Genomic DNA, 24,745 nt, shown 5'->3' with positions numbered 1-24,745 from the left:
AGATTCAGTACAACAAGTGATGGAATAACAAGCAACCTAACAATTCTGGGGACAGTCCAACAAGATGAGGGGATGTATTACTGTGCTCTTATAGACTGGACAGAATCTATTTGGAAGGGGAATCATCTGATGGTAAAAGGTAATAGTGAGATCTCAGTATTGCTATGTTTAGAAATCCTTGTTCTTACTACAGAAAATAAAATAAAAGTAAATCACAAAATATAAAACAACAGTTGCACATATTGCAGTGCTATGCAATAGCAAATGTAGAAGATACTTCTACATTTGTAGAAGTATCTTCTACAAATGCTAAATACATTTGTAGAAGATACTTAACATTTATCTTAGGCAGCTTTTGAAAAGTGATTTAAGAAGTTTTACCACTGTAAAGTTTGATGCTTTAATAGCACATGTAATTCATGAGCTTTGGTGCCTCTCTTTTTAAAAATATCTTTTCCACTGCTCATTAGATAAATGCAAAAGAAAACATTCCTTGCAAATCAGCATATGTAAATATGTGAGCAAATATTTTATGCATTTCATCTACGGAGCTGATTTTATGTTGATCATTATTTTAAATAAAAGCCAATAAGCAATTTTCCAGAAATATTCAACATATCTGCTGGAGCACATTGCTTAGTGTTTTTTTGTCTCAAAATTGTCTCCTAATTTCAAAATTTTTAAAGAACTGCTTTTAAAGTTGAGTGATTTTTTTTTTTCAAATGAAACCAGATTACATTATTTCTGATATGAAATCACAATGATATGCACTACATGTTTGTAAGAATTTATTAAATTAATTTAGATTTTTTTTTTAAGTGGTGTGCATTGAATTTTTCAAAATTAAAATAATTATTGTGAAACTAGAGGTCTTACTCTTTAAAGAAAACATTATTTTTTATTATAATAGGAAACTCAAAGAGGACATTGGCCTACACAACGCTCGACTCAGAGACTCTGAAGTGTTCAGTCGTCTTGGATTACTGGGACAACTCCTGCTTAGGAGACCTCAGCGTGTTCTGGCTCAAAGCTGGATCCAGCAAATCTTACCCAAATATCATATACACTGAAGGCAAAAGAGATGATAACTGTGAGAAAAGCCCTAATGAACAGAGGAAATGTAATTTTCTCTTCCCCGGGAACATCAGCTCCTCTGACCTTGAGAATTACTACTGCGCTGTCGCCACATGTGGAGAAATTTTATTTGGAAATGAAATCAGAAAAGAAGAAGGTAGTATATATGTAACATGCAAAATTTGTAAACTGAGACATAAATATTTTCAAAATGCACACATTTATTTTTTTCTATCTTATTCAGGTCAAGGTTATAAAGTTTGGATCCTGCTGATGATAATAATCTGTTTGGGAATTTCTGTGATTGTAAATATAATTTTGATTTGCAACCAGATATTTGCGTGTAAAATATTTAAAGGTAAGTGTTATTTACGAAATTAGATCCATTTATTCTCCTTGTTTCTTTAAAAATATACCAGAAATTGAAAACCTTATGTAATGTAATGTATTTAAATATAAGCAATATTAGATGCTACAAATGATAAAAAATGTAACAGGCAAAATACATGTTGCTGTTTGTTCAGTGTGTGCAGAAAACCCCTCAGAAGAACAAAAAGATGAAACTGTAAGAAACAATTGTAAATCAAATCAGTGTTATTTGGTTCAAATTTCTATTTTATAGCCTAGTGTTCAATATAATTGTACATGAAATGATTTTTTTTATGCACAGCCTGATGAAGGACAGGATCTGAACTATTCTACGTTACATTTCTCTGGAGGAAAAACATCAAGAGGGACGAAGAAGAAAGAGCTGAAGACTGAAGAACTTGTATATTCACAAGTCAAACGATCAGTTTGAATGGATATCAAGTTGCACAATTGTGCTGTAATACATGAATACAGTGTTGTGGGAAATTATCAATGAAAATTAGGGACACAAATAAATGTAATAAAAAAGACTAAATCTGTACTTTGTTGTACTGAAATTCTTTTTTGTAGCATGTAATGTTTATTTTTGCACAAATTTGTTATAATTATTCATACGTTATATGTTAAGAGTTTTTTGTTACTGGCCTTATGAATCACATAAAAACACATTTAGAGAGCTCAGCTGAAAATACATCTTAACAGAAAAACATGATCTTGAGGATTAAAACTACAATGCTGTAGAGTTGTATGCCAGCCTCAATTTTAAGCTCTTTCTGTCTAAGCTCCCAAATTTAAAACAATCTGTCTATTGATGACATACTTTTAATTTATCTGGCATGGAAACATTTCTTTTGATTTTGTGACCTTAAATGTAACTATTATAATTGCTATCACTTTTAATAGAACATAGGAAATAGGTCAAAAATGTTTGATGGTGAAGTTTTACACAATACAGTTTTTCCTGAATATTCACATGAGGATTTCTGATAGCTTACTTACCGACTGATCGATTGAATTCATAGAACGCTTTTCTTGTCATACTCTTCACTCAAAGCCACATTCAACTAATTGCACTCACATTCATACTATAATATGCAGATTGGCAGAAAACTTGGGGTTAATTGCCTTGCAGAAGGCAGAAGTCGGAGTTGAACCCACAACCTTCAACTACTCTTACCACTGAGCCACAGTCAGCCTCTCGCCACCTGCTTATTTGTGTCATTTTAAAACCCCAACTTTGTGGCATGACGTTCACAAACCCAATGCAACCACAGAATCGTCCAAATTACAACATTGTACTCATTTTCAACAGAAGTACACACGCCACATGAATGTCTCTGAAAAACAAAGTCATTCAAAGACTATAATTTATTAACTTCTTTCAGCTTGATGATGGTTATACTATGTAGTCTGTTTTTTTGTTGAAGAGAGAGGGAAGTCACATATAATACAGATCTGTTGTTCACAGAAGTCACGCAATCATTCCAGTTCATTCCACTTTCTTTACCCACTATTACAATTCAGGCTATGCCTGGTTATCAGATTTATTTTTCCCTGTTGATGAAGAAATATTAAAATATGTTCTTTGATAATGTTTTTTTATATAATGTATGCTTTCATAATATGCTTTTGACAATATAAGCCATGACATAACCTGATCAGGCCTCGGGCTCGTGGACAGTGAGAGGTCAGGTCTGTGTTTCATAACCTGATCACGCCTCGAGCTCATGCTAAACAATGCCTACAGCTCGTGGTCATTGTGAAGCAGGAAGCGGCCGAAAGAATATAAAACGAGGAAGTCTCGTTTTATATTCTTCTGCTGTGGGTTGCGTACGGACGCCCAGCCACGTGATAGCTGCTCTGCCTGGACTGACGGCTCTCCAGTCTTTTGTGTCGCGGTAAGAGCGATATACTAAAGGTACATGTATAGCATCACGTATCAATGTATGAATGATTGCTTTGCTTTGCTGAAATCTGTGGCAGAATAAAAGACACATTTATTCTAGCAGATCAGCGTGTTGATTCATTTTTGTTGCCGATCACCTCCGATCCTGTCCAAAATTTCACAGAACACTTGTGTAAGTTATAGTATAGGCTACACAGTTTCATTTATTCAATTTTTTCCCCATACTGAATGTTAGCAGGCTCAACATGACTTAAACTATGCTACGGGCTATTAACATAGATGTTTTTGCTGGCTTTTTTTTGTCTGAAACCTTTTCAGAAATGAGAATTGCATTAAGTATAACTGTTATCTTATTAGTTATTCTTAAACAGTGGTTTGTAAACAAAAACAACAAATCAGTAAATCATATGGTAACAACCTGAACATCAGGTTGCTACCATACAAATACCAATAAATAGTGAGGATGAAGTTCAATCTAAGCATCAGATTGAGGAAGTAAGGACATTTAAGGAACTTTGAATGGTTGTTGATGCTGGATGGTCTGGTATGAGTATCAAATTCCTGCTATTAAACTTGAATTTTCTCACACAACAATCTCTTAGATTTACAGAGAACAGTTTAAAAAAAGGGAAACAATCCATCAAGCAGTAGTTGTGCAAATGAAAATCTTCTTTTCATGCTAAAGGCCATAGGAGAATGGACAGAATTAAGATGACAGAAAGACAGCAACAGATCTAAAAGAAACTATGTTTAGACACCAGGCGTACAGAATACCATCTCTAAACTACAACACACTGCAGTGTTGTGTTCAAGACCACCTAACCCGAGACCAAGACAAGACCAAGACCAGAGTGTATCGAGACCGAGACAAGACCAAGACTTTTAGGGTCCGAGACCAAGTCAAGACCAAGACCGAGGGAAGTCGAGACCGAATCAAGACCAAGACCAGCGTCCCGCGCCACATGACACAATAAAATGTAAAATATCATCAAAATTACTTCTCAAATTGATCTGAAAGATCCATATTCCCATAAGAACACATAGATATTAAATACTTAATAAATCGTCATAAGATCGTCATATTTGGTTTCATTAAACCAAACAGTTTTTCCTGCAGGGCTTTGGGATTCTCTTTTCTTTTTTTCCATTTCTCTTGAAAACTTGATCTCCTTACTCCTTAATAATGCTGGCTAAATTAATCAAGAACCTATTAATGTTTTTAAACAAAGACACAATATAAATGCAGTTTTCTTTTTAGCAGTTTTTTATGTTTTCATAGAATATTTGCGTTAATTTCCACAACAGAGTAGAACTGAAAGTACAAATGTTTTTAGATCAATGTTTCTTTATTATTAGGTTGGAAACTTTGTGCTTCTTTCACGTCATTTCCCTTACATCAGTGGTTCCCAAACTTTTTCTAGCTAGTCATCTTTTAGCTAAATTTACCTGCATCAAGCAGCTTTACTAAACAGTCTGTTAGTTTGGGGGGAAAACTGTGAAAAGTTCTTTGCGTTTTGCTGGTTTGCTTCCATGATTCTAACACACCTGTGCAGCTCCGCACAGCAGTAGCAGGTCTCCTTCGCTGCCGCACAGGTGTAAACCCAGCGTCGTAGTGCTCATGTTGCGTTTAAAGGCGGCACGGAAAAACAGATTACCACATGTTAACGGATTAAACAGTTTTAACTGCTGATAAAAGTGACAGAGGACACAGATATGGTTAGTGTGGAAACCCCTACTGTATCAAATTGACAGAGAAATAACAGAGACGTGGCTGTTCTAAAGTAAAAACCCAGCGCATACAGGGTTCATGTATTTTTTTTTATTGTTTGTTTCTCTTTTTCATCCAAACGGCTTCCCGCGCCCCCCCCCTGCAATGGCACGGCGCCCCCTCTAGGGGGCGCGCCCCACAGTTTGGGAACCTCTGATGTATGCTATTCTGACAGCGTATGGTAATCTGATAGGCTCTCAGTGACACTCCAGTCCTATCCAATAAGTAAAGACCCGTGCAGAAGAATCGTACTGCTCCTGAATGTCGCATCACTACATTGCAGACTTTTGGACACAGCGTTGTCTCATATGTGCGACAAGTCAGTCAACATCTGTCCGCACAATAATTCAGAGCAGTGAATGACAACTTTTTTTCATCACAATGCTTATGTGTCTCTATACAGCTTGCTTTGCTAACATCACGTCAACGGAGCTTACCTTTCTTTGAGATACTTTTCTAAGTGACAAAAAAAGTTAGACCTAGTCCCCACTGTCTGTGAAAGCGAAGCGCTGCTGAGTTAGCTGTGGCCATCGGATTTCTTATGATTTATGCAGCTTTATTCTATTACTGACTATTAGACAAAACTTCTGCCGCTGAGAGAAAACCACTGCGCATGTCTTGGAGCGCCGCGTGCGAGTGAAAGGTGGGGGCAAGGGGGGAGAAACATAAACAGTAATTGGCAAGTCACGTTATTGGTTGGATTTTTATCGGTGCGTTTTTGCATCCACTGAAAACAAAGATGTTAACAAATAAACTGGACAGTATGCTGCATGTTTAGTGATATTTTCACAGTTGCGGTCTCGACCGGTCTTGAAATAAAATGCCGAGTCCTCAGCGCCGGAGACCGAGACAAGACCGAGACCAAATGCGGTCGAGTCCGAGACCATCAAAAAATGGTCTCGAGACCAAGACCGATCTCGAGTGCTACAACACTGACACACTGAACCTTGAAGCAGAAGTCCATGCCAGGATCCTCTCTTGGCAGCAAAGAACAGTAAACTTAGCATAAAGTCCAGAATCATTGATATTGGACAATGACAGATTACAACTATTTTACTTGCGAAACAGCCAATGCAGTGGTTGGATCTGATGCTCTGGTGTCTCTGAGAAGAGAGAGACATATGTGTGATGATATGCAGGGACCTGCATTGCTTTTGGATGAATGAAATTCATAAGTTAGGGTGATTGGGAACCGGCTTTGCATGGTGTTGATCTGGTGTTTGTTGACTTTAAAGACAAACTGCAGTCTGCAGCTGTGGAAGCTAGAAACCTGGCTCTAAGTTACGTTCAGAAATACAAAACGTCAGTCAATGTTAAAACCTTTACAATTAGAGATATTGGGGCATTATCAGAGAACCATCAAACGTTTTTTAAAATAAATTTTCAGCACGGTTGCAAGAAACGTTAGGAATAAAATCAACAAACAAGAAGAAAAAAGAAAAAAAAATATTTGAAATAAATCAAATCTGAAACAAACCATATTCCTCCAGTGCTGTTACATACCAGAACTGTAACCTACCTAGAGTTGTGAATCAATGCTACAACAATTAATTATTCATCAAGACAAAGGACTAAAAATGAAATCTGACTACTAAAAAGCGGTTTCTCTGAAAGGTTAGAGAAGGAACATTGGGGTTTTCTTTAAATTATAAATATTTAACCATAACATTTGGTCTCTTTCCCTCTGGTTGACAGGTAAACGCAAAGTTTATGTAAATAACTTACATTTTTGGAAAAGATAAGAATTTACAGCCTTCACAGACTGACAGTTTTTGCGACCCAGCTACAGTAGGAGATGTAGTGATGACACACCTTGATTTTAGTCTGTGTTGTGGTTTGGCACCTCTAACAGAAGGGCTGAGTCCCTCGACCTCAGATGTTGAACTTCCTGCTCCTCTACACTCCATGGTTCAACACTCATTGGTGCATCTCCAAAGTGGAAATGGCTGTTTCCAGCTTAATATAGGCATTGGAGATTGTACTGTTTATCTAAGCTGATTAAATAATTATTCAGTGAATAAAACAACAAAACAAAATTTTAGCTAAATTCACCCGACCTTGTTTGGTCTGACCCAGCACAATGCCATGTTTCAGTGTGCTGTCGTCCATTTCTCTGGCTCTCTTTGCCATCTCCAGTACCACTGGCCATTATTCTCTGGCCAGTGAAGAATGGCCAGAGAAGAAGGCTTTGACTAAAAATGGCTCTTTTATGAAAGCCATTTGTTTACCTTTTCACATGTCCCAGAAATAAATGACAAGAACCAGCTTGAAGCAAAATTGAAAACTCAGGAGTAAACTGAAATATTCTCAACATGGGGAAAATACAAACATATAAATTATTGGAAGTTTTAACCTTAAACAAAATATTACTTAAGGAGAAAATTTTACATAATGTTCCGTATACTGTTTCATAGCATCTTGAGCCTTGGAATAGAAGATTGCTGGTTCAATCTAATGTTATCTGAAAACTAATCAAATGTTTACATTTTTGCATGCATGAGTATGCAAAAATGTTAAAAAGGCCTGTATTTATCTGCTTATTAGCACTACAAGAATAAAAAATCTGACAGAAATTTCTGGTTTGGTTTTATTAATCCCTCTTTTAATTTTCTGTGGATTTTAAGAAATTTTGCCACTTTGTTAGTCTGACCCTTCAGTCACAGAGTTGTTGCTTTTTTCCCCATCTTCAGCGTTCTGAATTTGAGTCAACAAGGCCATACTTTGAACACTTTTACAGGAAAAAGTGAGTGAGGCAGGAAATACAGTGATTCGACTTCATCGGTGTGAAATTGCCCCACTTCCTTTAGTCTCTTAAGCATCACAGGAGTGTAAAGAGATGTCAAGATGCTCCTGTTTTGGGTCACAATACAAGTTCTTCTTCATCAAGGAAGTAAGTATCATTTTCATCTAAATATGAAACATAATTTACCATTTTGTATCTTGCATGTCAACTGTGTATGCAGCTTTTTATGGATTATTGCACTGGTGCTGTTACTGGGTGTAGATTTTTCAAAAATTCACTTTCTTTCTCTACAAACTTTATGACTTTCTTGATGGATTGATAATGTTAGCAGCTCTTATTTGGAGGTCAAAATTAATAGTAATGACCTAAAACTGCCATTGATATATTTATGTTCTTTAAATAAAACAGGGTGTTCAAGAAAATATCAACACATAAACAAATACAGGAATCTATATTTTATATGCTAAATTCAGAATCTGAAGGTGTTTAACCTACAACATAAAATATAAAATGAAACACTGAAATAATTCTGACAAGAAAAATTGCTAAAACCTTTTTTTTCCTAGGAGTTTTATATTAGCTTTCTGTGAGGAGGGAAGATAATTTTTACATAATGTGTTGCTTGTTTCAGACCTAAAACATCATAGATTAAAGCGTTGATTCAGTAAACTTGTAAATATGTAATTGAACTGGTGCTTAATAATAAATGCCAAAACGTAAACTTAAAATAGTAACGTAAATAGTATTATATATTTTAGTGGCAAGCAACAACTTTTCATTCTTTACAGAATACATTTTGCATTGAACATCAGCCCCATTGTGGCAGGAAGTGCTTTTTGATTCTAAGAAAGCCAATCGGACGCCTTTGAAAGAGTAGATTACGAAACATCTCTCTTTAACTTAAATGTCAAATCTTTCAATGAAGACAGTGTGAATATGACTTTTTTATGGGCCACCCTGTTTTGCCTTCATAAAGGACGTAAGGGCTGCATGATCTGAAATGTCACATTTTCTGCAATAACAATTTAGGCATTTACTTTTTAATATGAGTTTGTTCCTTTGACTTTTCTTATGCTAAACTTTATTCTTGCTTTTGTCTCTAAACACAGATGCCTTGGCTCCTGTTGTCACTGTTCAACTGGGTCAACCTGTGACTTTTACATGTGTTTTTAAAAATAACCTGGACAGCATCGGTTGGCTTCACTGGTACAAGCAAACTGCAGGAGATACTCTGAAATTAATTGTAATGACACGTATGAATACACAACCCACTTATGGACCAGGATTTACATCTGAAAATGTCGACATGACATATCACGACAAAATGACCAACTTGACGATTTGGAAGACCGCCAAAGAAGATGAAGGAATGTATCACTGTGGTCTCATGGATTGGCTCGGTTCTTCTTGGAATGGGTCTTATTTATTATTAACAGGTATTTTGTGTAATTCAACACATACAAAATACAATTACAGTAATTTTATTTTGTAAAGTTACTCTAATTTTAATAAATAATAAACATAATTTGTACTTCAATCAAAATTTGGGATACTTTACCATGAATATATCTGTTAGTATAGATCTCCATCTTATCCACCCATAAGATCTCACTTTAATAGAAATATTACGTCCATAATCTAAAAGCAAAAAGGTTAAATGCAAAAGCTGTAAAACGTTTTTGCAAAAGCTTGAATGAAGAAAAAATCTAAACTCGACAATATTTTTTGGATATTAGGAATAACACACTGCACCTGTTTCTTCTTCTGATTTAATACCAATATATTTATTTATTTAGGAAACAGTGAAACATCATCAAGCTATCGTGTTGTTCAGCAGCCAGCTGTGTTGGATCTACATGGTAAAGAAACCTCTGAGACTCTGCAGTGTTCACTCCTCTCTCAGACTGAGACAGAGACTTGTGCAGGAGATCCCAGTGTGTTCTGGTTCAGAACCGGATCAGACAAGAACTCTCTTGATCTCATCTACACCGACGGACAAAGGCCTGAAAATTGTGAGAAGACATCAAACACCCAGAACAAATGCAGATATAACTTCTCTAAGAACATCAGCTCCTCTGATGTTGGGACTTATTACTGTGCTGTTGCCACATGCAAAGAGATATTACTTGGAAATGGAACCAGAATTGAAAGCGGTATGAATTGTTATGCATAATGCTACTAAACAACATCTCTTTATTGGAGACAATGACGTGTGTCTTAATGTCTTTGTTTTGTAGCTCATTCATCATGTTATGAAGTTATGCTGCTGCTAATGATCACAGGAAGCTGCTTGATCATTTCCGTGATTCTGAATATTGTTTTAATCTGTTGCCGAACTCAAAGAACACCACGCAAAACCTTTAGAGGTAAGTATTGATCAAGTTAACTGAAATCTAACATTTACAATATTTTCAGAATCCAAATGACTTTTTGAACCATGTGTTTAGAAAGCTCCTCATCAAAGCACAATGACATGAACCAACCAGATAATATGGTGAGTAAACACATCTAATTGTCTGCTTAGTTTGTAAAATTGAAATATAAAAACATCACTGGATATAAGAAAATGACTAAAATTTATATTTTGGTTTAAATTTTATGTTTCCACTCAGACACAAGATGGACATCATGTGAACTATGCTGCCTTAAATTTCTCCACAGAGATGACGGGCAGAGAGCTGAAGACGGAAGAAAGTGTATATTCAAATGTCAGAGAATTTATTTAAATATAATCATGTTCAGTAAATTAGGATGTGGTTTCCAAGGAAACTTGATGTCAGATTAAAAGTCCCTTCTGAGAAACAAGTACCACATTTCTGTATTAAAAATATTTTTATTGGTCTGATGTAATATTCTAATATTAAATGTTTTGTTTTAATTAATTGTATGTCAGACATCATAATTAACAGAAGACAGCCTGCATATAGCTTATCTCTATGTCTATATAATGTTTCAGTAATATTGTAAAGTATTAAAAGGTTTTATTATCTATACTCTAGACTCACATACAGCACTTATATTGTGATATATGTATTTACACAACTAATTAAATTTTATGGAATGCTAAAATTAAAAACTTGAAAATACAATGTTGTCTTAATTTTATTCTAACGTTTTAGATCAACAAACCTCCTGCTACAAGCCAGGGGCGCTGCCAGAAATCTTGGGCCCCCTGACAAAAAATTTGATTTGGCCCCCCGTGCAGCTACTGTTACAATTATTTTAGCCTATTTGACCCATAAAAAGCATCACAATTTTAAAGGCTTGTATCTTCCTTGCTTTCTTTGGTTCAATACTGATAATTAGCACTAGTATAATATAATAATATTTACTGCTCATGAATTTAACATCCAACAGTCCACATCCAGTATGCAAGTAGGCTGCTTGCATTTTTTCTATTAGTTTTAGATTAAATGTCACTCCCACGAGCAACAGTCAAAAGCAACCACACATAGAGCAATCCAGACTTCTAAAAATGCTAGGTAGTTACATTTTATTCAAGCTGCAGTATGTAACTTTAATAAAAAATATGTTTTCTCCATATTTGTTAAAGCTGTCACCATGTCATAGCAGTTTGTTATGAGACAGATAATCTGTGAAAACAATCAATTTCCTCCACCTCCTTCCTGAATTACTATTACTGATTAAAGTAATGCAACGTTCTGAACAAAACAATCAATCAGAACCAGTAGGATGCTCTTAGCACTGTCAATTAGCCTCATTCATTCACTGCTAAATGTGCTGATGGTGGAGAAACAACTTAGCATTACAGGAAACTGTTTATCTGCTGTCATAATTGAATGCTAATTGAATGCTCAATTAGCATTCAATTAGCATGCTAATTGAATGCTAATTGAGCATTCAATTAGCATAACTAATTGAATGCTCAATTTAGTTATGCTAACTAAATTGAGCATTCACAGTTTGAATCTGCACAGCTCTGTGCTATGCTAGCTGCAGTACGGCACAAATCAAGGGGGATGAAGGATGAGCAGCACCCCATGAGATTGTGATTGACAGCACTAAAACTCTCCTGCCACTGACTGGTTGTTTCTAGAGAACCCTGGGAGAAAGCAGAGGAAATAGATTTTTCACAGATTACCTCTCATACTATACTATCACAACATAATGACAGTTTTAAGAATATGTGAAAAAAATTATATAAAAGTTAGATACTGCAGCTTTAATTTCAATCAGGAGAGGACGGGTCAGGAGGGGCGTGGGTTAGAGCTGCTGCTGACTGACTCATCTGTTGTTAAGTGGTAAAAGGTACAAGTTAAATATATGAATATGTTGGTAATTTTTTTTTCCTTGATTCAATAATGCTAGTGAAATGGAGGCAAACAGTAGTCTGTAGCTAAGCTAATTATGCTAAATGTTTGATAATCTCACAGTCTACCCACCTGTCTTGGAGAAAAACTGGGTTATAAATTAACACTCTTGCCTTTTTCTCTCTCTCTCTCCCTCTCTCTATTTTGTTTTTGAAAACCTGGTTTTATAACTTTTCTTAGCAGCATAGTAACTGCCACGGTCGCCGCTGTTTTCAGCTGCAGCTTCTACTGACTGTAGCTGCATAAGTCACTGTTGAGCTCCAAGCAGAAACAAATCCTTTCATGAAGATCCAGGGGGGTTCAGTGCAAAAACGGATGTGTTTTTTTTGGTCTGGGAGGGTAACATAAAATTACTACTGCTATAAACAATCTTTGAAAATACAATATGATTAATTTTGTATTTGACAGGACTCAGATTTTTTTTAAATGTATGTCTATGAACAAAATATAAATAATTAAATTGTGGAGGACCCCCTGTTGGTCAGGGCCCCTAGAATCGTCATCACTTTTCACCCCTTTACCGCACCCCTGCTACAAGCTAACACATATTTTTTCCCAGTACCTGTATCCTTTATTCTGTTGAAGCAAACCGTAACAAAGATGCTAAATTTTGATAACTAAACACCAAAGGAAACTTATAGTAAATGACAAAGAGAGCAAGACATGAAGCACACACAGCATAACGAAGGAAGCTGCAATAAACAATGAAAATCAGGTGAGCTTAATTAGGAGAATGAGCCGAATTAGACACTAAATACACCACTGTTTACACTCCAAAGTAAAGTGTAAAAGACGATAAAATAACCAATGTACACCAGTGGTGTGCAGTCATCATGACAAGTACAATCAACACGAACAATCATGATAATAATAGTAACTGTAAATCAATTTGTCTACTTTGTCTGCTTCTTTACTAAATCTTCTGCTTTCTGATTCACTATGGTGTCTTATCGAACTGTCTGGGCCACCGTAGTTCACACATTTTGTGTCAAAATATGTTTATCACTTGGACATAGACCCTATCTCCTCCCTGAATTGTACAACTGGACAACCAAGTATTAGAAATGAACATTTTATTCACAATTGCTTAATTTGTGTAATTTCTTTTGAGCCCCTGAAATGAGGGGATTGTGTTTAAAAATGCTTCAGTCCCTCACATTTTTATGCAATCTTATAGTTCAACCTACTGAACAGAGTATTTGAAGTGCAGTGACAGTCTACAGTTCAACGGCATCTAAATTGTTTTGTTCAGAATTAATTGTGGTGATGTACAGAACCAAAGTTTGGAAAATGTTGTCTCTGTCCAAATACTTAAGGATCCAAGTGCACTATTCCCAACCCTCCACCCCCGCAACCCCTGTCACCTCCGCCATTTTTGACACACCTTAATCTTAGTCTTAGTTGTGGTTGTGTCACCTCTAAAATCCCTTCTCTTTCATAATGTACAATATTGTAACTTCAAAAAGACAAGATAAAACATACCAGGTTAAAGCTCTAGTGCTAATTGACACCTCTAGTAATTATAGCTTTTGTGTAGGTGCACATGCATACATGTGTGTGATTCATTAATATTGTGCAACATCTACAATTTAGTTTGTCCATTTTATCATTTTCTAAACCAGTTGGTAATGCTATCCTTTATATTGTGTGAAAGGATCTTATCTGTTATCAGTTTCCCAAGTGTTAAGGAATAAAGAGACAATAGCAAGTAGAACATAATTAATATTTCATTTAGAAAAAAAAAATAAAGCAACTTGGGGTGAAAAGAAGAATTGGGAGGAAACGGGGGGATGGGTTACAAACCACCAGCACCCATCTACAGAAAATAAACACGTCACCTCCCAGTTTTAAAAGTTATGCTGCCTAGCCACAAGTAGAACGACAACAAAAAAGGACTGCAACCAGATTCACTAAAACACAAAACGCTTCTTGCTACATAGAAACAAGCAGGCCGTTGTAATGGTTATATAAATGTTGGATAAAAAGGAACATACTTCTGGATGCACTCTTACAGGCAAACAAAATTAGTATTGGTATGAGTATTTTAAGTGTATTAAAAATGTTCTAAATATTAAAAATTAAAACTTTAAAGTCACTGTTGAGTGGACACAATAATACAAACAATAAATGAATGTCGCACAAAAACACATTGAATCTAATACGGGTAATTTTTGGCATATTTATGGAAGGCGGGTTCCTCAAGCATCAAATGGTAAAGCTGATGTTTGAAGTCTATGCTAATTCTCAGAAATCTTTGTTAGTCCAACCCTTTGGTCACAGAGTCACTGCTTTTTTTCTCTTAGTGTTCTGAATTTAAGTTCACAGTTCTCTCTGTATGGCACAGACTTTGCACACTTTAATGAAAAAAAGGGTGAGGCATTAATGGTAAATTACCCCTGATGCCCGTCTTTTCCTTCCTGTCTTTAAGTATTACAGAGTGTAATGACTTGTGTCAAGATGCTTCTGTTTTGGGTGACACTATGTTTTCTTCATCAAGGAAGTAAGTATAATTTTCTCTAAATATGATTGTATCTTGCGTGCCAACTGTACATACATTTGCATTGGTGTACTTTCTGAAAGACTATTTCTTGAAGTCCAGATTTGCAAGTGAGTGTTGTGGGGCAATGCTAGTAATAGTGGTAAGAGTTTGTCCGGTAGCCGGCGGGTTGCCAGTTCGAGCCCCTGCTATGTCTTGCCTGGTGGTGATGGCTTGGTCATGCTGGTGGATGGCAGTGCCACTTCTGTCAGACTGCCAAAGAGCAGCTCTGGCTATAATCCAGTAGCTTACTACCATCAGCGCTCGAATGGGTGGATGTAATGTGAGGTGCTTTGGGATCCTCTGCACTTGCTAAGCTCTACATAAGTACAAGTCATTTATTTTTAAACCCAGTAGCAAAACTATAAAATTGAAGATTTTCTTGATAACATCAGTAGCTCTCATTCTGAAAATAAATGTATTTTCCACATTGATCATCTACAACCTTGGCATTAAATAAACAGGGTGTTCAAGAAATTATATTATACACTTTATCTGCTGGTTGCATATTCATATGCATAATCACATACGAGATTAATTAAAAGGTAAAAATATTGATTAAGAAGGATTTTCAGATGCCTCTGAAAGTATAAATTACAAAAAATTTCCATTTGAATTAAGTATCAAATCTCTCAACCTAGACAGTGTGAATATGAACCTTATGGACCACACAGTTTCTTCTTCATGAATAATCTAAGAGCAGCATGAAGTGAAATTTAATATCTTCAATTACATCCATACAGGTGTTATATGCTTTTTTTTCTAATGGTTATTCTTGTATTAAATTTTTCTCATTGCTTTTGTCTTTAAACACAGATGCCTTGGCTCCTGTTGTCACTGTTCAACTGGGTCAACCTGTGACTTTTACATGCGTTTTTAAAAATAACCTGGAGAGCATCGGTTGGCTTCACTGGTACAAGCAAACTGCAGGAGATACTCTGAAATTAATTGTAATGACACGTATGAATACACAACCCACGCATGGACCAGGATTTACATCTGAAAATGTCGACATGACATATCACGACAAAATGACCAACTTGACGATTTGGAAGACCGCCAAAGAAGATGAAGGAATGTATCACTGTGGTCTCATGGATTGGCTCGGTTCTTCTTGGAATGGGTCTTATTTATTATTAACAGGTATTTTGTGTAATTCAACATATACACAAAATCAAATTACAGTAATTTTATTTTGTAAAGTTACTCTAATTTTAATAAATAATAAACATAATTTGTACTTCAAACAAATTTTGGGATACTTTGCCATGAATATATCTGTTAGTATAGATCTCCATCCTCTCCACCCATAAGATCTCACTTTAATAGAAATATTACGTCCATAATCTTGAAAGGAAAAAGGTTAAATGCAAAAGCTGTAAAAAGGTTTTTGCAAAAGCTTGAACAAAGAAAAAATTTAAACTCGACAATATTTTTTTGATATTAGGAATAACACACTGCACCTGTTTCTTCTTCTGATTTAATACCAATATATTTATTTATTTAGGAAACAGTGAAACATCATCAAGCTATCGTGTTGTTCAGGAGCCAGCTGTGTTGGATCTACATGGTAAAGAAACCTCTGAGACACTGCAGTGTTCACTCCTCTCTCAGACTGAGACAGAGACTTGTGCAGGAGACCCCAGTGTGTTCTGGTTCAGAACCGGATCAGACAAGAACTCTCTTGATCTCATCTACACCGACGGACAAATGCCTGAAAATTGTGAGAAGACATCAAACACCCAGAACAAATGCAGATATAACTTCTCTAAGAACATCAGCTCCTCTGATGTTGGGACTTATTACTGTGCTGTTGCCACATGCAAAGAGATATTACTTGGAAATGGAACCAGAATCGAAAGAGGTATGAATTGTTATGCATAATGCTACTGAACAACATATATTATTGATGTCAGTTGTTTATAAGCGACAATGACGTGTCTTTATCTCTTTGTTTTGTAGCTCATTCATCGTGTTATGAAGTTATGCTGCTGCTGGTGATCACAGGAAGCTGCTTGGCCATCTGTGTGATTGTGATTATTGTCTTAATTTGTTGCCGAACTTAAAAAACATTATACTAAACTTTAGAGGTAAGTATTAATCAAAAATATGAAGTTTATTTGAAAAGAGAAAAAAAATGAAAATAATTTCAGAATCCAAATTGCTTTTGGAACCATGTGTTTAGAAACTCCTCATCAAAAACACAACACAATGACATGAATCAACCAGATGATATGGTGAGTAAACACATCTAATTGCCTATGTAGTTTGTGAATTCAAAATGAATATAATAATGTATATAAAATATAAATGACTAATTTACATTTTGGTTTAAATTTTATATTTCCACTCAGACACAAGATGGACATCATGTGACATATGATGCCTTGCATTTCTCCAAAGAGATGACGGACAGAAGGCTGAAGACTGAAGAAAGTGTTTTCAAATGTCAGAAAATGTATTTAAATATAATCATGTTCAATAAATTTGGATGTGGTTTCCAATGAAACTTGATGTTAGATTAAAAGTCCCTTCTAACAAGCAAGTATTAAATATGCTTTTCATTAAAACCATATCTCTGCATAAAAAATATGTTTTATCTGAAATTCTTCAGTGTTTTTCATTATTTGTATGTCAGAAAGCATCATAACTAACACAAATAGAGGCAGTCTCTATATAAGCACTCTATCGCTATATATTTTCAGTAATATTCTAAATTATTAAAAGGGTTAATTTGCGTAGGCATACAAAGAACACTTATAAATTATATATTTATATTCACAACTAATTACATTTTATAAAATGTTAGAATAAAAAACATTTAAAAAATACAACCTCTTTTAAATGCATTAATTTTGCCAACAAATTTGCTTTAATTTCTTGACCTAACATTTTAGACCAACAAATGCTTTGTTGCAAGCTAACACATTTTTTAACCAGAGCCTATAACCTCAATTTATTTTTAGATTATTCATGCAAATAACTATGACTGTAATCATTATGCAATATTTCTTTAAGTGGTGATGCTAAAAAGAAGTCAGTCTTTCTTTTGTTAATTAAAACAGTTTTCTAAACATCATGTTTTAGTTTGTAAAGGAACCAAACCAAGAAGCTAGCAGTGAAAAAATTAGCAACGTTTTTATAACTAATTATCTAAGAGAACTTAGTGGAGGATTATAGAAAAAGCTGGACATGGAGCAAAAACAGAGATTATAAATCTCAATTTATTGGATCCAATTTATTGGACATTGGATCCAGTCTGGTGTGCTCGAAGAACTGTAAGCAAGAAGTGAGCTTGGAGATCCTGGCATTTTGTAAGGATTCAGAGGATGCAATTTGTTAAAGACATCAGAGCTGCAGGTGTCACTCTAATTAAGCTGATAAGGAACAGCTGTGAAGGTAGCCCAGCGCTCTCCAGCACAGATACTCTCTGGGATAGATGGATCTCCACCAGAGAGGCATGAAAATACCCAAAACACCAAAATCCTGACAAACCTCTAAATTTACGGATTATACATATGCTCTACATGTTAATGTTACAGTCTGGGGTGAATTTCAGAGTGACATGCTGCACTGATAGGGGGCAGCGCTGAGCCCCATAGGCACAATGGGCAACAGGTATCTTTCATGTATGCATAAAAAAACCCAACCTAAAAACAGTTGGAGAAATACAAAATTTACAACAGGAATACAACAGTTCCTGGATGACTCTCCTGGATCTTCACTAAAATGTTTAAATATGAAGTCAAACAAAGAGGATTTTTTGTGATGGAGATGTAGAAGCGCACAGGCTTCATATAAATATAGGTAGGATCATACACCATTTTCAATTTTAATCATAACAAACAGAGCTAAGCCAAAAAAAGAGAAAAAAATACACTTTGACCTTATATTAAATATTATTGTATTGCTCTTGTCTTAAATATTGTTGAAGAGTATGCAATTTACTGATTCATAATTAAATGTTAAAACAACTAAATGTTTCAATTAAGGTCAAAACACAAAGCCTCTGTTTTGGATTTAGTATATCCAAGTCCAGAGAAGTCAGTGCCTCACCAGTTATGAACCTCACTGTATGTCACTGAAAGACACAAAACACAATTAAAGGCTTACCACAAAGGAATAAACTAAAACGGAAAGGCAATTATGACAATAATGAACAACAGGGAATGAACTGAGTATGACCACAAACATTAAGAAAAATAATCAAAACACCAACACAAACTAAAAGCAGACACATAGAACTGAAGAAATAAGATCCATGCACGACTGAACCTATAGACATTTAATGACATTGTATTAAAAGGCACAAGCTCCCCACACACTTCAAGGATACGCAGATAATGGACCTTACCAAGCTCCGCCCAGAAACGCCCTCGAAAATCCCACGTGGCTGCATGTTTCACAAACAGAGCCTCGCAGGGCTTAGTTTCTATGTAAACATGGCGTCTTTCACTTCGATTGACTCCCTGCAGAGTATTTCTGAGTCGATTAGTGTAGCATTTCTGCCGGATTTTCACAAAATATCAGCCATGACAATGGATAGGGGAACCAACAAGTTCATGTCATCTTTTTTGGAAGACATCAAGATGTTTGAGCCACGCAATGCCTCCAACATTGTGCGCGTCACAGCAAAATGCTACCGGTCGATGAGGAAAACAGCAGATCCTCACACCCTCAGCATAAAAATAGCTGTGGACAAGATCGCTGATACTCATATTTTCCTGACAATGTACAAAACAGGAACACTCAGGTACAAGATGGATTAATAAGTTAACGACCGCTTAGCTGCAACAGGCGCAGCGCAGAGCTTGCACTGCTGTTGAGCAAACGTTAGCAACACCGTCAGGTTGGTCCTCTCTGCCCTCTAATGGAGGTGGGGGGAGATTCCTAATTAAAAAATTAAGAATAATTAAAATGTAAGGTATAATTAAATGCATACCTTACATTTTTCTGTTTTCCCATCTAATGATGGTTCAGACTGCGAATATTTCATTAGAGGACTCCTACTCTGATGAAGAGAAATGCTTCTGCACCAAGAGAGCCAGGAATGAACAACAAACCTCCAAACAGTCGGTCAAATTTTTTCTAACAATGTACAAAACGTGAACACTCAGGTACTGGGTACCAGCTTGGATGTTCTGATTTCTCCACAGACACACACAAGTCCATCTACATACATGTCATGCATATGCGTATGTATTTTTCCCCCCTCCGTTTGGTTCTTGAATCATACTATCATTGTTTTGTTTGTGTTCACACAATCAGACAGATGATAAATCTCAGATTAGAGAGTTTGAGGATCATATTACAAAGTTGGAAGAAACAATTGTAAAGAAGGACAAAGAAATACTACTGACGTACTTCTTACGTTGTGATTCAGGGTTATCAGATGCTACATATAAAGGTGTTAAAGAAGCAATCCAGGCCATGCAGCAATCATCTTCTTCCAGCCACCAGTTACAAAAGTTGCAGGTTTTTGCATTCAAGGATTTTTTTATTGTCAGATAAAAATAATTGTCAAATAAAGCAGATCAGATATCCAGTGTAGTATCATCTTATAATTTATCCCACAAGGATATCACTTTTTCTGATGTGATAATTTAATCCTAACCCTGTTGACACTATTTGAAATTTAGATTGCGTTTCCATTATTTTATGAATAATGGAAATAAACAGAAAGCATGTGCTTGAATACACTCCCCTAAAATAACAGTCACTAGTGTTTGAAAACATCTTTTCAAAACATTTATTTTTCAGTCCAGTAAAGACCTGATACAGTACCTGTGAGTTAAGATTTCTTAATTTTTCCATATAATGTTTAAACAGATGTTTGGTGTAATTGCCTGGCTCTTATTTTAATTGCCCAGGAGGGCACTTTTGGAAACTTTTTTTTTAACACCACTAAGTGTAATTGTAGTGGGTTTTTCAAAGAACATTGCTTTACTGTGGCAGGAAGTGCACTTTGATTGTATATGCCGTCATACCCAATCAGATGCATTTGACTGTGGATCTCCACACCTCCCACTGTTATTTAAGAATCAAGGGTCTCAATGAAGGCAGTGTCAGCATGTTTCTGTTATGGGCTTCACTGTTTCTTCTTCACCAAGGGCGTAAGTAACATTTTTAATCAGTTAAGTAACTGAATGATGAGCAATTGTTGACGGCAATTACATTTTCTTGTGTTTTCCATATTGTTTTCATGAAATGATACAGATTGTTTGGTCCCAGTGGTCACGGTTCAACTTGGTGATCCTGTGACTTTGTCTTGTGCTTTTTCGGATAAATTTCAAAGCACCACATGGCTTCACTGGTACAAACAGAGTGCAGGAGATACTCTGAAATTCATTGTGTTGCAGCAGAAAAGCATAAAGCCCAATTATGAACGAAATGTGTCTACCTCAAGAATAGCGGCAACAAATGATGATCAATTCAGCAATCTAACCATTCTGAAGACAGTTCTACAAGATGAAGGAATGTATCACTGTGCTCACATGGACTGGACTGTATCTACTTGGACCGGGACTTATTTATCAGTAAAAGGTAAAGAACTGATTTAATATTTTTTTTCTGTTTGAATGTGTCTCTTTTTCTAAATATGCACAGCTCCACTTGGACTGGAGAATTAAGTTAAACTAGGAATAAGTACCTTTGACATTGATCCACCTCTCTAATCAATACAATTTGTATGCTTCAGTCATAAATTATTTTTAGTACGCAATGAGATCGATTGCCCATGTGACACTTGTTTTTAAATTTAAGATTAATCTCTTTTTTGTAGTCTGCCCCCAAAATAAGTACTCTTGATACTTTGAGTATCTATGGATTTATACTTTTTCTATATTCCACTGATGTCTCTGACCATTGGCTGAGGCATCAAGTAATGGTCAGCCAATAGGGCACGCCCTTAAATAATGAAAGAATTATATTTATTGCTTAAATGTTTTAACATTAAACCTTGCACAAACAAATATTTTCTTTACAGTACAGATTATTGCTCTTGAAATGAACAGACGTCCACAATAACAGATGGAAAACAGCAACTGACCAGGATTACTGGATACAAATGTAATTTGTGGTCACGTGAACTAGCAAGATTAAAAACTGTTCAACCAAATGGCCTTCTGTCACTAAAATCCACATCCAAACACAAAAAAATGCAGGCAAATATAACTGATAAACTGTATGAGCCTCAGTAAAGGTGACCCGAATTTGGTTTGCTTTAAACTATTTGTGGTAATTTAGAATATATAAATAACAAAAAATAAAGGGATTTTTCTTGTTTCTTGCTTTATGTTCTTTTTACCAAAAAATAATAAAGACGTTGAACTACGTTTATGTAGATCAGCAAAATGAACATAAGTATCAATAATAAAGCCTGAAAGTATCTAAATAAACATTAATAAAATGTTTTTCAGGTTAAACTGATAGTTGACTTCTTCTTTTTGACATTAAGAATCAAATGATTTTTATTTTAAATAAAAATAGTACAACTCTTGCTTACAGTGTAATATATATTTTCATTTCTTCATAGCAAACTCCAGGAGGACTTCAAGCTACACTGTTCTCCAGAACCCAGTTTCTGATCTGGCCCGTCCAGCAGACTCAGAGACGCTGCAGTGTTCAGTCATCTCTCAGTCTGAGGACAAAGCCTGTTCAGGAGAACCAAGTGTGTTCTGGTTCAGGACCGGATCAGAACAGTCCTATCCAGAAATCATCCATTCTACTGACAAAGGACTTCGTGACTGTGAGAACACAACGACATCGAACACTCAAAAGAAATGTAGTTACAGCTTTTCTAAGAACTTCAGCTCTTCTGACACGGGAACATTTTACTGCGCTGTGGCAACATGTGGAGAGATATTATTTGGAAATGGAATTAAAACAGCAGGTATGAGTTTTGTACTTCAAATACTTTACGTTATGCAAATATTGTTACTTCTTGGAAGACAATGATGTATTTCTTTTCCACCTTGCTTTTCAGATCAGTCAGCAAGTCCTAAAGTCAATGTGCTGATGATCATAATAATCTGCTTAGCAATCTCTGTAACTATAAATATTGGTTTTATCTGCCACCAAACTCGAAGATCATGGTGTGGAAACTTTAAAGGTAAGTTGTATTTTTTGTCTTACTGTATTTGAAACAACAAATAAAGACCTAAATAATCTACTATAAAATAAAACTTGTGAGCAAACCATTGAGAACTGTTTTTCAACAGCAAAACACAAGGAAAATCAACTGGATAATATTGTAAGTGACCTATATACAATTGTGTTTAAAACTCTTAAAAAAATACATGAATGTCACATGAAACAAAAACTTAATATAATATTTTCTTTCCGCTCAGACGGTAAACGGACAGGACCTGAATTACGCTGCCTTACATTTCAACGAAAGGAAAACATCAAGAGGAAATACAAGACAGCTGAAAACTGAAGACAGCGTGTATTCAGGAGTTAAATATGATGCAATTATGAAGTAGCACTGTGTTTATATGAGCAAATGTAGATTCAAATTAATTCTCTGTGAGTAATTAAGACTATCATAATTGTGGTCCTGTAATGTCTTATTTAATGTTTGAAACAAGCTCAAACTGCCCTGATGTGGAATAAAGTTTCTCATACTTTATGTAAATATATCTGTTTCTGCTCAAATTAAATTTTTTAAAAGAATATACAAAATTTAAAACATTATTGTAATGTAATTGGAACTTGTCAATAAACTGCCCTTTTAAAATTTATTTTAAGGGCCACTTGTCAGTCTACTCAAATATAAAGTTGTTGCTCTTTTGACGTTTCAGGGTGTTTTTTTCTTTTTACCTCTTTAAGCACAGTTAAAGCCTCAATGACAACCAGCTAGTTTGATGGTTAATTTCAAATGGTTTTAAATGTGGATTTAGAAAATGGTTATTAAAAATATTTAAAAAAAATTCTCCTTAGAGCGAGAAGAAAACCCCTCTACACACCTTATTTATATATGCTGTTCTGCAGGTGTTACATTTATTTGTATATAGCACATCTCAGCAACAACGCAGCTCAAAATGCCTTATACCATAAAGGCAAACATGAACAAATATGAAATAAGGCAGAAAAACAAATCATTTTATAACAAAAAACAAGACTGTCAAGATGTGATATGTAAAAATATACTTGTGCGCACACTGTGGATGAAGTCAACATTAGCATACACCAGACGTGTTTAAGTTCAGTCCTGAAGAGTTACCGTCCTGCAACTTTAGATGCATCCTTACTCCAACAGACCGGAATCAAATGGCTGAATTCCCTCACCAGCAGTCATGTAGCTCTGAACAGGCCTGATAACGAGCCATTCATTGGATTCAGGTGTGTCAGAGAAAGGGATGCATCTGAAAGGACTACAGCAATCAAGGTCTGGACTTGAGTGCACCTTTTATACACACACCGAGAAGGATCCTAAACAGAACCAGAAGAAAAAAATCAGTCCGATCTTGTTGCATCGTTCCTCATTGATGCATTATGTAGCATTATGAGAGGCTACGTGGATGTGTTTCACCACCTTGAAGCTGTTTAACAGTGAGGGGTATTGATATGGAGGTCTGAACTCTGTTCGATTCATAAGAGCCCAATTCAATTTACGATTCAATTTGATTGATATTCGATTCAGCTAAGGATATCACACAGTCACAACGTTACGTGTATATGGAAGACATTCTTTTAAGAACTAATGCTGCAAATAATAGAAACCAACTGTAAATTGGTGCATTAGTAAAAATATGAATATTTACATTTGAAATTTAACCCAAAGCAATTACATTAAGAGCGTAGTTTCTATTTAACCTGACCAAAATAAAAATGCAATAATTTTGATAAATTCAAACCACCAACCCTTCACCTATACTACCATTTAAAACTCATTACGTGGCTCCTCATTTGTAAAATGTTCGGACAAACCATCATGGTTTTCCAGTGAGGTTGGGCAATGTGCATCATTTCCCTGCCGATATTTATCAGTTCAACAAATGATGATGGATGAAACATT

At 35.5% G+C, this 24,745-nt stretch overlaps 3 protein-coding genes across 5 annotated transcripts; all 3 read left to right on the top strand.

The window, feature by feature from the left end:
• Window positions 1-7,841: 7,841 nt before the first annotated feature.
• Window positions 7,842-10,949, top strand: LOC103471489 (uncharacterized). 2 transcript variants are annotated; one of them, XM_008420516.3, is made up of 6 exons: window positions 7,842-8,007; window positions 8,970-9,296; window positions 9,657-10,013; window positions 10,098-10,226; window positions 10,308-10,354; window positions 10,522-10,597. In XM_008420516.3, exons 1-6 carry the CDS (start codon window positions 7,962-7,964, stop codon window positions 10,525-10,527), a joined length of 912 nt encoding a protein of 303 aa, XP_008418738.2. In that variant the 5' UTR covers window positions 7,842-7,961; the 3' UTR covers window positions 10,528-10,597. The 2 variants fall into 2 exon arrangements, with proteins under 2 accessions (XP_008418738.2, XP_017162566.2); XM_017307077.2 differs by having other exon boundaries at window positions 7,844-8,007; window positions 10,473-10,949.
• Window positions 10,950-14,995: 4,046 nt separating this feature from the next.
• LOC145553244 (uncharacterized) lies at window positions 14,996-16,947 on the top strand. Its single transcript, XM_081612035.1, has 3 exons — window positions 14,996-15,005; window positions 15,544-15,870; window positions 16,235-16,947. The coding sequence occupies exons 1-3, from the start codon at window positions 14,996-14,998 to the stop codon at window positions 16,609-16,611; spliced, it is 714 nt and encodes a 237-aa protein (XP_081468161.1). The 3' UTR covers window positions 16,612-16,947.
• A 3,632-nt stretch (window positions 16,948-20,579) lies between these two features.
• Window positions 20,580-23,370, top strand: LOC103471488 (uncharacterized). Of its 2 annotated transcripts, XM_008420514.2 has the most exons (6): window positions 20,580-20,840; window positions 20,944-21,270; window positions 22,262-22,618; window positions 22,712-22,837; window positions 22,947-22,978; window positions 23,076-23,370. In XM_008420514.2, exons 1-6 carry the CDS (start codon window positions 20,723-20,725, stop codon window positions 23,208-23,210), a joined length of 1,095 nt encoding a protein of 364 aa, XP_008418736.2. In that variant the 5' UTR covers window positions 20,580-20,722; the 3' UTR covers window positions 23,211-23,370. The 2 variants fall into 2 exon arrangements, with proteins under 2 accessions (XP_008418736.2, XP_081468074.1); XM_081611948.1 differs by having other exon boundaries at window positions 22,947-23,370.
• Window positions 23,371-24,745: the final 1,375 nt, after the last annotated feature.

The sequence above is a fragment of the Poecilia reticulata genome, chromosome 10 (assembly GCF_904066995.2).
Source record: "Poecilia reticulata chromosome 10, P_reticulata-male-v2, whole genome shotgun sequence".
NCBI classification, from domain to species: Eukaryota; Metazoa; Chordata; class Actinopteri; order Cyprinodontiformes; family Poeciliidae; genus Poecilia; species Poecilia reticulata.
The sequence above is the reverse complement of the archived record's forward strand: the minus strand, read 5'-3'. Positions and strand labels throughout refer to the sequence as shown.